At 36.8% G+C, this 13,907-nt stretch overlaps 1 protein-coding gene across 2 annotated transcripts in view; it reads right to left on the reverse strand.

Moving 5' to 3' along the window:
* Positions 1-12,024: 12,024 nt before the first annotated feature.
* PROS1 (protein S) overlaps positions 12,025-13,907 on the reverse strand; it is a 99,996-nt gene continuing 98,113 nt past the window's right edge. For both annotated transcript variants that reach the window (XM_072621665.1, XM_072621666.1), the window contains one exon: positions 12,025-12,626. In XM_072621665.1, coding sequence (XP_072477766.1) covers positions 12,466-12,626 — 161 coding nt within the window. In that variant the 3' untranslated portion in view covers positions 12,025-12,465. The remainder of the gene's footprint in view (positions 12,627-13,907) is intronic.

A 13,907-nucleotide genomic window follows, 5' to 3' on the forward strand; every position in this document is an offset into this window, starting at 1 on the left:
CCCTGTCCTAGATAGGAAGACAGCCATCATTGTGACATCATAGGCCCCCCAGTTTTATGTCCCTTTGCAGTCAATTAAGCTATCCACCCCTAAGATGGGGGAGTTGGAGGGGGGACACATTAAGGAAGAAAAGGACAAAGCTAACAGTGTGAGGGGGACTCAGAAATTGTCCTATTCTATCCATCCCTACCTTCTAACTACATCAAACATGGAATTTGCTGTTCATCTTCACCAATCTTCTAATTCTTTAAATATATATTTAATATACATATTTAACATATATATTTAACATATATAATAACATACATATTTAACATATATAATAACATATATATTTAATAGGCAATGGCAAAGCTGTTGAATCTTTAACCCCAGGGTCAATTCCTGTCTCTCCTGAGGACCTGCTTGAGTAGCATCATAATAGATTAATAAGATTTATAATTGCTTCTCTGGAACTTTTGAACATGCTAAGTAAAAAATTTTTTAGATGATTGAATGACAGCAGAAAATGCAATCCACATATGCTTCTCTTTGTGTCTGAGGAACATTAAATCAACCAGAGATGGAAGAGACCAGTAGGAAATGCATGCACTCTCTCTCTCTCTCTGTCTCTCTGTCTCTCCTTCTCTCTCTCCCTCTCTCTCCTTCTCCCCCCCCTCTCTCCCTCTCTCTCTCTCCCTCTCTCTCTCTCCCTCTCTCTCTCTCCCTCTCTCTCTCTCTCCCTCTCTCCCTCTCTCTCCCTCTCTCTCTCCCTGTCTCTCTCTCCCTCTCTCTCTCTCTCTCTCTCTCCCTCTCTCTTTCTGTGTCTCTCTCCCTCTCCCTCTCTCCCTCTCTCTCTCTCTCTCTCTCCCACCCTTTCCACCTCTCCTTTCTCTTCCCTGCTCCTTTCCCTTCCTACTTTCTTCTTCCTCCCAACTCTTTCCTCTCTCTCTCTCTTTGTCTAGAAAATATCACTCTAACACTGCCTGAAACTGCCCAGAACAAGTGTAGCTATACCAGAACAAATCACAGAAGTTTCTGAGTAACATTAGAGGTATTTATAATTTTCTTAAAGCCTATGCAGAGTCTTAGCCTTCACATCCCATTGACATTTGGGATTCTCTGGGAGCAAGAAGCATAGGCAAAGTCACCTTCATGATAATGAGAATGGCAATAATAATAATAATAGTTCCTATATTTAGATTTTCTGGTGAATATTTATTCTCCCGTTATACATTCATAGGAACCCTCTAATAATTCTGTGATTCACATATAATCCTCCTCCAAGCATTAAATCTATTAAGACAAATTAACTGATCTTCTTAATCAGCCAACTAAAATAAGCCATGATTCATGTGTTCAGGGCCTACAAAAAAAAGGGATCAAGTCCTCTGAGAAGTTAGGCATGTTCAAAGTGTGAATGAGTATAGGGTTTCAACCATAAATGAGATTCAAACACGTCTTTTTGTCTTATTGCAACTATAAACTGTGGGTTTTTATAGAATTGAAATTGGGAAAGGAACCTTTAGTTCCTCCCTCATTTTAATGATTAGAAAATTGAGCCATACAGAAGTTAAGTGACTCACCCAACATAACACACCATAGAGAAATAATAGGATCAGAATTTGCACCCAGATCCTTTGACTCCAGATACTGCACTCTTTTTTTTTTTAAATACAATTTTATTTATTGGTTTTTGTTTTAACATTCCTTAAATTTCCCCCTATATCTTTCCCTCTCCCAGAAAGTTCTTCCATATAAGAATTTATTAAAATAAAATGAAGAGAAAAAAGCTCAGTGAAACTTATCAATATATCTTGAAAAATCTGAAAATATATTGCAGTGTTCTGCATTCATGGATCCTTTCCTAGCCTCTGTAGAGGAGGAAGAAGAGGTGCTTTTTCAGGTTTCTCCCTTCTCTTCTTTGGGGCTCTGCTTGTTCTTTGTAGTCTGACATTTATTTTGGATTGTCTTGTAGTGGTTGCTCTACTTCCATTGTTAGGGTCATCGTGTATATTTTTATTGTCTTTGTTTATATCACTTTAGACCAGTTCATGAAGATCTGTCCATACTTCCTTCTGTTCATAATTTCTTACAGCAAAGGTGTCAAGCACATAGCCAGCTCAAGGTATGAAGGGCTGTCTCAGAACTAGATTAAAATGGAATTGGGAAATATTTTTTTAAAAATACAATAAAACATAGATAATGTTACATTTTAAAACTAAACCAATATGCAGCCCAAGGACATCATTATGTATGGATTTTATTATTGTTATTCAGTCATGTCCAATTCTCTGTGACCCTAGTAGGGATTTTGTTGGCAAAGATACTGGAGTGGTTTGCAATTTCTTTCTTCATCTCATTTTATAGATGAGGAAATTGAGGCAAACAAGGTTAAGAGACTTGCTCAGGGTCACATAGCTTATAAGTGCCTAAGGCCAGATTTGAACTCATGAAGATGAATCTCCCTGACTTCAGGAGCAGCATTCTATCCACTGCACTACCTAGCTGCCTATGTGTGGATTAGCAGCCCCTGTTTCTATTTGAGTTTTTGAAACCAGCATAATAGTATTCCGTTATATTCATGTACCAATATTTGTTTATCCATGCCCCCAATTAATGGGCATATGCTTTATTTCCAGTTTTTCATCCATGCACACACACACGCACACACACACACACACACACACACACATTTTAGTGTATTTTCATAAATAATCTCCTTTGAGTTATATACCTCAAGTTTTTCCCCACTGCAGTCCATCCCCCATTCAGCTGCCAAAGTCAAATTCCTAAAGCATAAGTCTGACTGTATCTCACACACACACACACACACACACACACACACACACACTCAATAAATTCCAGTGGTCCCTATCGCCTCCAGGATCAAATATCAAATCCTCTCTTTGGTGTCTAAAGCCCTTCATAACTTGTTCCACTCTCCACCTTTCCACTCTTCTTATACTGCTTAAACTGTTCTACGTACTCTGTGATCCAGCAACAATTGGCTTCTTGGTTATTCCCTGAAAAAGGCATCCTCTCTCCTGACTCTAGGCATTTTCACTGACTGTTCCCCCACACCTGGAATTCTTCCCCTTCTAATCTGCACTTCCCAACTTCCCCGCCTTCCTTTGAGTTCCTACCTAAAATCCCTTCTTCCACATCCTGATCCACCTTGATTCTAATTGATTATAGCCAATTCATCCTGTACATATCTTGTTTGTACAGTTGTTGTCATGTTGTCGCCCTCATTAGGCTGTGTGCTCCTCAAGGCAGGGACCTTTTCTATTCTGGCTTTTCTCTCTATCCTAGTGCTTACCACAATGCCTGCTACGTAGTAGGTGCTTAATAAATGTTTATTGACTGAGTGACTCTGTTAAGAAGGAAATGCTGCCTGAAATCCCAGTAAAAGTACCTGAATAGAGATAGGGATGTTTTGCTGAGATACAGGAAGTTGTTCCCTTGGAGTGAGATATGAAACTGGTGTAAGAATATAGTAGGTACTGGCTCTTAGCCTGCGTTGTCAAATGATCGTTACTCTCTTTCACTGACTCAAATAATGAGTGAATTTTCTAAACTATTGGAACAAAAAACACTGAACTGAAAGACAGATCTCAAGATTATTAACATGCTAGTGGAATTAGAAGAACAAAACAATATAAACACTATATTTCAAGATATGTTCCAAAGAAACATCCTATAATTGGCAAAACAGACAACCAAGACAAATTTAGAAGAATCCACAGGACCTCAAAGAGGAAAAGCATAAAATTTAAAACTCCTAGACACCTCTTAGATAAACTTGACAATGATAAGCAGGTTTTCAAGAGAATGTAAAAATCACTTACTGAAGAACAATTACAATTTTCAAGGGAAATATGGAAGAATCACAGAAACCAGAATAAAATATTTTCCAAATTAAGAGCCATGAGACCAATATTATCTATCCAGAAAAACTCAGCATTCTCTATGAAGAAAAACTATAGACACTGGAAAACAAATGGATTGAAATATTTAGAGAAATATATACTTCAAGGAGGTCTTCAAACATCTAGAAGTTGCCAATTTTTAAAAAATCCTATTTCATTGTATTTACTTATTCACTAAGGAATTCAAGAGGCAGTATAACCACTAAAAATTTCAGGAAGCTGTTTCAGAAAAAAACAGAGGGGGAAAAAAGTCAAGAGAAGAAGACAAAGTAGTTAGGTTAATATGAAATATGAATATGAAAGTGAAGTGCCTACATTTGGAAATGGAAGTCCAATTTAAAGTAACCTACCTATTCATTAGTATATGGAGGAGGAAATTTGCTTTGAGTGAGTCTGTTAAGTTTTAATTAATAATAGAAATGATAAGAATGAGAAAAATTTTATTCCTTTCCTAATGAAGGACTAAAGAAAAGTAAATCTAACAACTATAATACAAGATGTAAATGTACTAAAGTCCAATAAGATCCCAAAGAGTAACAGACTGGATTAAAAAGACCAGCCCAATAATATGGTCATCATAGGCAAAACATTAAATTTATTATTATTTAAGCTTTAAGTATTTAAGCATTAAAAATGAAAAACTAAAGGAAATGGGTAATAATTTGATAATAACTTCTATGAAAACTGGAAAGTAGTCTGTCAGGATTTAGGAATGGAGCAGCATCTCATACTATATTCCATAACAAATTTGAAATGGATATGTGACCTATATAATAGTGTATATATAATATTATATAAATTACAGTTATATGATATAAAAATATTAGAAGGAAAGTAGATCATGTGACTTTCAAGACTTTCTTGACTACAGATCAATTCAAGCAAGTAAAAGATTGGTGCAATTACAAAAGTACCAACAAAAGTAATGTATAATCAGGGAAATAAACTTGGATCTCTTTCTGGTGGTGATCGGTGGATTCTTTCAATATTTATTTTGCCCTCTGGTTCTAGAATATCAGGGCAGTTTTCCTTGATAATTTCATGAAAGTTGATGTCTAGGCTCTTTTTTGATCATGGCTTTCAGGTAGTCCCATAACTTTTAAATTGTCTCTTCTGGATCTATTTTCTAGGTCAGTTGTTTTGAAAAAAAATCTGGAAAGTAATTTGGAATTATGCAAATAAAGTGTTCAAAGTGTCCATAAACTTTGACCCAGAGATTGTACTGATAGATATATACTTCAAGAAGGTCATTGAGAAAAGGAAAGGTTCTACATATATCAATATATTTACAGTAGCAATTTTTTGTGATTGTAAAGACCTGGCAACAGAGTAGATATCTATCAGCTGAGAAACAGCTAAGCCAATTGTGGTATGTGAACACATAATATTTCTACTCTATAAGAAAGGATGAAATTAACATGAAAAGTGAAATAATCAGAGCTAGGAAAATAACATGCAATTACTATACAACAATGTAAGTGGAAAAATATCATTCTATCACAAAAGGTGCACCCATAAATATACTACAGTACATACAGGGCTTTTTTTCCTACCTGTACCTTCTTGGGAGTGTATACTCAGTAAGGGGATCTCTGTTTCAAAGGATATTAAGTATAGCTCCACCAGCAGCATATTAATGTAGTTTCTTCCCATAATTATTCCAACATGGATGATTTCTCCTTTTTGTCATGTTTACACATTTGCTATATTTTAGTTTAAAATCTCAGTTGTTTTAGTTTGCATTCTTTTTTGGGGCGGGGGAGTTGATTTGGACCAGTCTTTTATATAGCTCCTGAGAGTTTGCAATACTTCTTTTTAAAACTGTTCATATCTTTCGATCACTAATCTATTAGGGAATTGCCTTTAGTCATATATTATTTTGTGTTTTATATACACGCAAACATACATACATATATATGTATATATATGTACACACATACACCATTTGCATATGTGCATATATGTGTAAATATATATGTATGTATATATATGTATTATATATCAGACTTTTAATAACAATATTTGATGTCATTTCTCTCCAGTTGACAGTTTTGCTTCTTATCTAGTTGTATTATTTATTTTTGTAAGAGCTTGCTAATTTTAATGCGCTCAAAATTGACTATTTTCTGTTTTATGATCTCTGTCACTTTTTGTTTAGTAATTCTTCTATTTGCCTTAGCTGTGAAAGGCTAAATCTTCCAGTATTCTTTGGTGTTCTATGTGACCTTTTACATTTAGTTTGTGTATACACTGGTAGCTTATTGTGGCATACAGTGTAAAATATTAGTCTAAATCTATTTTCTGTAGAATTCCTTTTCAAATTTCCCAAAAGTTCTTGCAAACAAGGAGGCCATCCCAAAGTAAGTTATAGTTTGAGGTTTGTAAAACACTGAACTGTTAAGGTGAATTGATTCTTGCCTGTTCTACTGATTTCTTTATTTTTTAACCAATAAATAACCAATAGCTTGGATGATTATTGCTCTTCAGTATAATTTAAGGTCAGGATGAGTTCAAATCTGACCTTGGACACTTAACACTTGCTAGCTGTGTGACCTTGGGCAAGTCACTTAGACTCAACTGCATTGCCTTCCCCAACCAAAAAGGTCAGGAAATGCCACATACCCTTGACTCCTAATTTTTTTCATTATTCCCCTTGAGATTCTAGACCTTTTATTCTCACAAATGAATACTTTTGTTATTTTGTTTAGTTCAAGTAAAGTATCCCCTTGGTAGGTTGATGTAGCACTAATGTGATATTCACAATGCCTATTGTGGCTATGAATATACTAGCATAATTCTGAATTACAAAATATAACAGACTCTCCACATGGAGGACAGAACCAAAACATTTATTTAAACACCTGAGAGCTAAATCCCAACAGCAGAAAGCCAAATCCATCATAGCAACAAAGAAATCTATACACCATAACAATGCAGGGGGCACCACCATCCCAAAGCGTTCCCCTGCTAGGGACTTTCCACAAACGAACACTCATGTCTCACTACCTACTTCCTTTCTCTCTCTCAGCTCTAACTGCTGTGACCAACTTCCTCTCAGCTCTGCTCCACCCTTCCTTCTCCACCTCTTTGGCAAGTTCCTCTTACCACAGATTCATATGACTCAGGCTTCCATGTGACTCAAGCAGAACACATATCACTATCAATGGATGGTAAAGGTCCCATTATGCAAAAATACTCTATCATATCCATATAATAACACATAGAATGTAAAAGGATTGAGGAATTGTGAAGTTAAAAAATTTGAGGGTACATCGGCATATATACTGTAGGCCTCCCAAACAAGGGCAAGATTTGGGAAGGAAAGACACATGGTTAACCAGGTCCTAAACTCTGTAACAAAAGAGGGAGAATGACCAGGATGTCAGTATTCAACCACCACCATCACCTGGATCAGATGATAAATATCAATATTGTGAACTTCATGAGAAAGATGGCTGAATTATGGGGGTAAAAGGAGAGTTAAGAAGTGGCAGTGGGGGCAAAGAGTATAACAACTCCCCCTTCAGGACAAGTGTGTCAGGAGAGTGTGGGTAAAGCCAGTGGTGGAGAGAAAGCCAGGAGTTTAACATCTTCAGAGGGGAGTTAGGTCTCAGGGCTAAGTAGATGGAAGAAGTGTGAGAGAAAGAGCTCTAAGATTAAAGGAACTTTGTTCACTAGGGAATAGAAATTAGAGAGGGCCCAGTAAAAGGGGTGAATAAGACTGAAGTTGAATTTGGGTGAGATAAAGTTGAGGAAGGAGATGAAAGAATAGAATGTGGAGATCTTATTTAGACAGTTATTGGATACAGGGATAGGGAGAAAACTATGTGGTGGAAAATTGTTAACGATAGGAGTGGAAATAAGTGGTAGATGAAAAACAAAGCTCATGGAGTACAAGGTTTGCATGGACCATGGATACAAGGCTTTACTCAATTTGTTTACTTGTCCTGTGAGGCAAGGGAAGAGGGGCAGTGATGAAGGAACCCTCCCTACCCCTAGGGAATTGTGCCTAGAATGTATACACACACACACACACACACACACACACACACACACAGTCAGACAATTAGCATTTATTAAGTACCTATTATGTACCAGTGCTACTGTAGTTGTTAGAATGAAGGACCAAGAACAACAACCAGGCAATCCAAAGAAAGGGAAGGAAAAACAAAATAGTCACTGAATCTTGGATTAGTTTTGTATGACACACTACTTCTCAGACTAATAAATGCATAATGTTCCCTCTTGTTCTTGTCATTACCCCATTTCAGGTGAAGCTTTGGTTAACAGAAGCAAGAGAAAATAGATATGTAAAACTGAGTCATGTTTAATATAACACAATACAATAAACTTTTCTATTAAGCAGTTACTATCTGCCAGGCACTGTGCTAAGTACTGAGAGTGTAACAATATGGTTTGTAGGATATGGTAGAGTCAAAACCAACCAGTGCAGCTTATGAGAAATGGAGAATTGGTTGGGCATTTTGAGCCCTCTGTAAAAAGAGGCTTTGGAAGGAGTTTTTGCTCTACTCTCCAACCCTCCAGCCAGAGTAGAGACAACTTTGGGTATTGATGAGGTAGGAGAACCAAAGCTGAAGCAATCTTCAAGATGATGGGTTTCCTGGTGATAAGTATTTCTTGGGGTGGAGGTGGGAAAGAGAATTTTGATAGAGTTGAAACCAAGTATAGTGAATAACTGGTAGGAAGTGAAGAAATTGTGGGAAGTGAAGAAATTGTGGGAAGTGAAGAAATTGTAACAAGGGAGAGGTGATAAAGACAAGGGTTTGGAGACTTGAAAGGAAATGAGAAAATCCACTCAGCCATCAGCACCTCAACTAACAAGAGATTTTTCTCCACATTTTGCTTTCTCTTGCCTATACCCCTGCTCCATGAGCAATAAAGCAACCAGAAAAAAGCAGTAGTTTTCTGACAGCAACAAGAAAACAAAGTATCGGAGGCAACTAGGCGGTGCTGGATAGAACACTCTACCTGGAGTCCGGAAGCCCTGAGTTAAAATCCATCCTCAGGCACTGTGACCCTGGGCAAGTCACTTAACTTATGTCTGAGTTTCCATAAAATGGGGATAAAAATAGCACCTACCTGGCAAGGCTGTTATGATAATACTATGGTAATATTTATAAGCAAGATATTTATATAGCACAGTGCCTGGCAAATAGCAACCATTTAGTTCTTCCTTCCTCCCCATGCTTTATGCCATTAAGAAGAGTTGAAATCCAGATAGGAATCATTCATCTAAAATCTGGCTTTAATATAAGCATGTCAACTATCAATAAGCAGGTGTGTTGTTTCCTAAACTCCACTTCACTGGTGCACATTAAGCTGATGTGTGAGACTAAAAGACAAGGCTGAGCCTTTCCTAGAATGCTCTGAATGTCCTATGTGAGGGGCAGCACGTGGCTGTTGAGGGGAACAGTTTATTATACGTTGTTTTGCTTTTATCGTTCCTCTGCTAAGAACAAAACACTCTATGTTAAGGATGTTTTTTTCTCTGTTTCTATGAAGAAGCAATTACATTAGACCAAGGTTGTATGACCACCTGACTAGGGTTCGGTGAAATATAGTAAAACCAGGGAAGAGGTAGGGGGTTTTCTAATAGGATGAGGGATCAGATCTTCATCTGATTGGGTAGGTGTACACCAACTACACCCCTTATAACAATTTGGCACAGCCATTGAGAGAGAAGCATGGCTCGGAGGGTGAGGTAAAGAAAGTTATTTATCTTCTAAGAACCACAGAGAAGTCAGTACTTTCCCACACTTCTGCTAAGTGGAGTTGAGTTCCATAATTACTATAGTAGGGATTACTAACCTGAAGTCCATGAACTTTTTAAAAAATATATAATTATATGAAATTATATAAATTTAATTATATAAAATTATATGTTTATATAAATATAATTGTATAAAATCATATATAGTTATATAAAATTACATTAAATATTTATAAATTATATAAAATATTATAAAATTATAATCCATAAAATTAGCTTCCTTCATAATGCTATATATTTTATGCATTTAAAAACATTATTCTGAAGTATCTATAAGTTTCATCTGATTGTCAAAGGGGTCTGAGACACTTCCTGTACTAGAATAAGTGCAGTATGACCTTTTTGGGGAACAGGATCGTTTAGCAACTAGCAATGCCACCTGTTGGTTAAACTTGCTAATAAGAAGGGGAAAGAAGATTATCCCCAAGTAACAAATATGCATGGGGAGGTTTCCAAGTTGTCTCCTTGTGATTGTTTGCCCTTCCTTCTGGAAGACCAATGACATCATGAGGGTAATGTCTTGACTCGTGAATGAATTGAAGTGAGGCAGACCAGTACAAAATCATCAACTTCATTCTCTCCTCTAGTTACTGAAGTCCAGGAGCAAGACAAGAGTCAAGACAACTGGATGTAATGGGTTTCCCTGACTTTTTAAAAGGTCTCAGTCCATCTGAGGCAATAACTGTTTAATGACTAAGGGCTAAGTGAGGACTGAGACAAAAGATGGCCTAGTTTGCCATCTCAAAAGTTTCAATCAACTCAGCCCCATAAATCTGGGAGAGGAAGACCCTCAGCATTTCTGGCCAGAACAGAAAAAAATTGCTATTTGCCCTCACTTAGAAGCTATCAAAACCCAAACAATGAGTCATAAAGCCTTGAGCTGGAGCCCATTATTGCCCATTCCATGAAAGCCAGAAAGATTTGAATGACAATGCACTTTTTTAAGTCCTGTATTTTCAAAGCTGTACTTCAAGAAATCATGAATGAAAGCTGCACAGAAAAAAGAGAAATTTTCCCAGCTTTTTAGGGAAAATAAATATAAAATTATAAAAAAAATCTAGTCTCCAAACCCCAAGATGTCTTACAAAATATAAGTGACCAAAACTTAAGTTCTTTTTGTCAGAGCACCCACATGTAAAGGTGTAGAGAGGGAACACAAGGGGGGTGGGTGGGAAGGAGGAGAAGAAATAGCAACATTTTCAAACTGGAACTGGCAGTTTGGATCCCCAGAGGGCCACTACTACTCACAGATTGTTGTTCATCAAGAGGACCAATGATATCACAAGGGTGATGTCTTGAAGTGAGGCAGAGCTGTGCAAAGTCATCAGTCACCTTCCAGAGTCATCAAAGCAAGTCAAGATGACTGGGGATGGCTGTAATGGTCATTTAAATGAGAAGATCTTTCCCATTCATTAATAGGCCCATATGACTTGCCTGGGTCACATGGAAACTTGAGTCACATGAGTCTGAGTCATATGGAGCCTGTGGTGGGAGGAGTTTGCTGAATGGGTGGAGCAGAAAGATGCAGAGCTAGAGCAGAGCTGAGAGGAAATTGGTCAGAGTCTAGTCAGTACTAGGAAGAATGCAGGAAAAAAGGCAGCTGGCTAGTGTGAAAGAGCTTGTTTGTGATTTTGTCTAATGGACCTGGTTTGTGGGAAACCTAGCAGGGGGAAGGCTTGGGGATGGTGTTGTCCTCTGCCTTATTATTGCACATAAATTTTTGTTACTATGATGGATTTGGCTTTCTGGTGTCTGAATATATATTTTAGTTCTGTCTTCCATGTGGAGAGTCTGTGGTATTTCATGATTCAGAACTGTGCTGGGATACTCATGGCTGCCCCAGTGCTGTGAATATTATGTTGGAGCTACAATGGCCCAGCTAAGTCAGTCAAGAAAGAAAAGTAGCAGTTTGGTGGGTCATGAGGTAGGGGTGGGGAGAGCAGATTTTGATGAAAGGTTTTAAAGCTAGGCAGTGCAGTAGACAAGGCTTGACCTAAAGTCAGGAAGACTCATCTTCCCGAGTTCAAATCTGGCCTTAGACACTTACTAGCTTTGTGACCTTGGGCAAGTCACTTCACCATTTGCCTCTGTTCCTCATCTATAAAATGAGCTAAAGAAGGAAGCTGCAAACCCCTCCAGTATCTCTGCCAAGAAAAACCCAAATGAGGTGATGAAAAGTTGGACATGATTGAAATGACTGAACAATAACAACTTGCCTCACTGACTTGTCATATCTTTTAAGCTATATTCTATTTTGCAAACAGTAGGGAAATAAGCATGTATGTAAGCATGTATGACCAATAATACGCAGTCACATTTCAGTGCTATTATTTATTTTATTTCTTTATTTTTATATAGCATGAAAAAGAAAACAAATATTTCTCCTGTCATATGGAAACTCCAAATACCCAAACACAAAAACTATGTAAAGGAAACAAAAAGTAAATTTGATTTTTTTCAAGTAGAAAAGTGATATAGATGGCACCGAAAATAGCAAAAATCAAAGTTAATTTTTTTTTTTTACATTTCATCATTTTAAGTTATTATGGCAACAGAGGTAAGAATTTTTTTAAAAAAGTTATTTGTATCCCAAAAGTAGTTGTGTTTTTTTTGTAAAGATTGTGCTTTTTCTATCCAGGGAGGGCCAAAATGTTTTGAAAATAATCCCTCCCCTTGGCTCATTGCAAATAATACTGTTCAGCTTCCTTTGAAACTTGAGTCACACAGAGGGAAAAAAATCACATCTTGTAGAGGAAAGGGGTTTTAGAAAGTGTTTGGGTTTTTTGAAACTGTTGGACATGAATGAGATCTGATATCATTCTGTTTGAAGACAGCTTCGTCCAGATCCAGCTCTTTACCATTAATTTTCACATCCATGCATCCATTGTAAAAGACATTCACCAGTGTAGCATTGACAGGAACATCTGCACAAACAAAATATTAAATCATCATGACTTGTAGAATTCTACTTATTTTCCAGATAAGTAAAAATATTTAAACTTCGCATTTCCAAATCAGTTGCTTAATCTCAAGGAAGAATCAACAATTCAGCATAAAATGTATTCATAAGTTGCATAAACATTATCTTCTTTGTCCACACGTATAAGAATAACGTGGCAAATCTGGTTAGGGAAGCAAAGCAGCATATTTGATTTTCTTTACTACCAAGTAGATTCTTCAAAAGTAGGAAAGCAGTCAATCAATGAAATACTTTCTTTATTTTGAAAACCAAAAGGTGAAAACCTTTAAAAATATTTGCTCCTTTCATGATGGATTGGGCTTGGGAGAAAACAGATTTGCCAAGTTCCCTGAAGCTACATTTTCTTGCTATCCAAGCACATTTTAAGAATTTAGTTACAAAAAAGAAAAAAATATCTATCATCCTCTGGAGGACAAGTAGTTCTGGACTCTTAGGGCTAATTAAGAGCTTTTCTCAGTCTTTTATCTTCTCCACTGTTTTCTGTGTCATCAATAAATGCAGTACTTAGGTGATATTCATGAACCCTCAGGGTTCACTTTTTCTTTTTAAATACTTTCTTACTGCTTTCTCTTTTGGCACTCTGACTACATCATTCTCACAGTGAATATCTTCTGTTTCTTTTCATATTCTTATACCATTTCTGATATAAACATATCTGCTGCTACAATTTGTTCTGCCAAGTATAATGTAGCTAATATCCAGTTCTGACACTCCATACATGACTTCTGCAACTAAGTGGAGAAACTCCGCATTTTTCTATCAAATTTCTTGGCCTAAAGGATATCTTGGACTTAACTAAGCAAAGACATGGTTCATATTTATTTCTTCCTAAACCCTCCCATTGTCATACCACTGGCCTGCAAAGTCATCTTCATCTCTTCTAATTTTTAAGTCCCTAAAATCATTCTTAGCTAGGTCTTCATATATAATTTATAAAACATACACATATATATATACACACACACACACACACACGCACACACACATATTTATATCTGACCCATACCAAACAAATCAGTCAATAAACTAAGTGCTAGAGATACAAAAAGAGGCAAACGACATTCCCTGCCCTCAAGGAGTTTACAGTCTACTGGGGGAGACAACGGACAAACAAATATATACAAAACAACCTATATGCCGGACAAATAGGAAAAAATAACAGAGGGAAAACACTAGAAGTAAGAAGGGTTGGGGAAGACTTCCTGTAGAAGATGGGATTTTAGTT

Source organism: Notamacropus eugenii, chromosome 6 (genome assembly GCF_028372415.1).
Source record: "Notamacropus eugenii isolate mMacEug1 chromosome 6, mMacEug1.pri_v2, whole genome shotgun sequence".
In the NCBI taxonomy this organism is placed as follows: Eukaryota; Metazoa; Chordata; class Mammalia; order Diprotodontia; family Macropodidae; genus Notamacropus; species Notamacropus eugenii.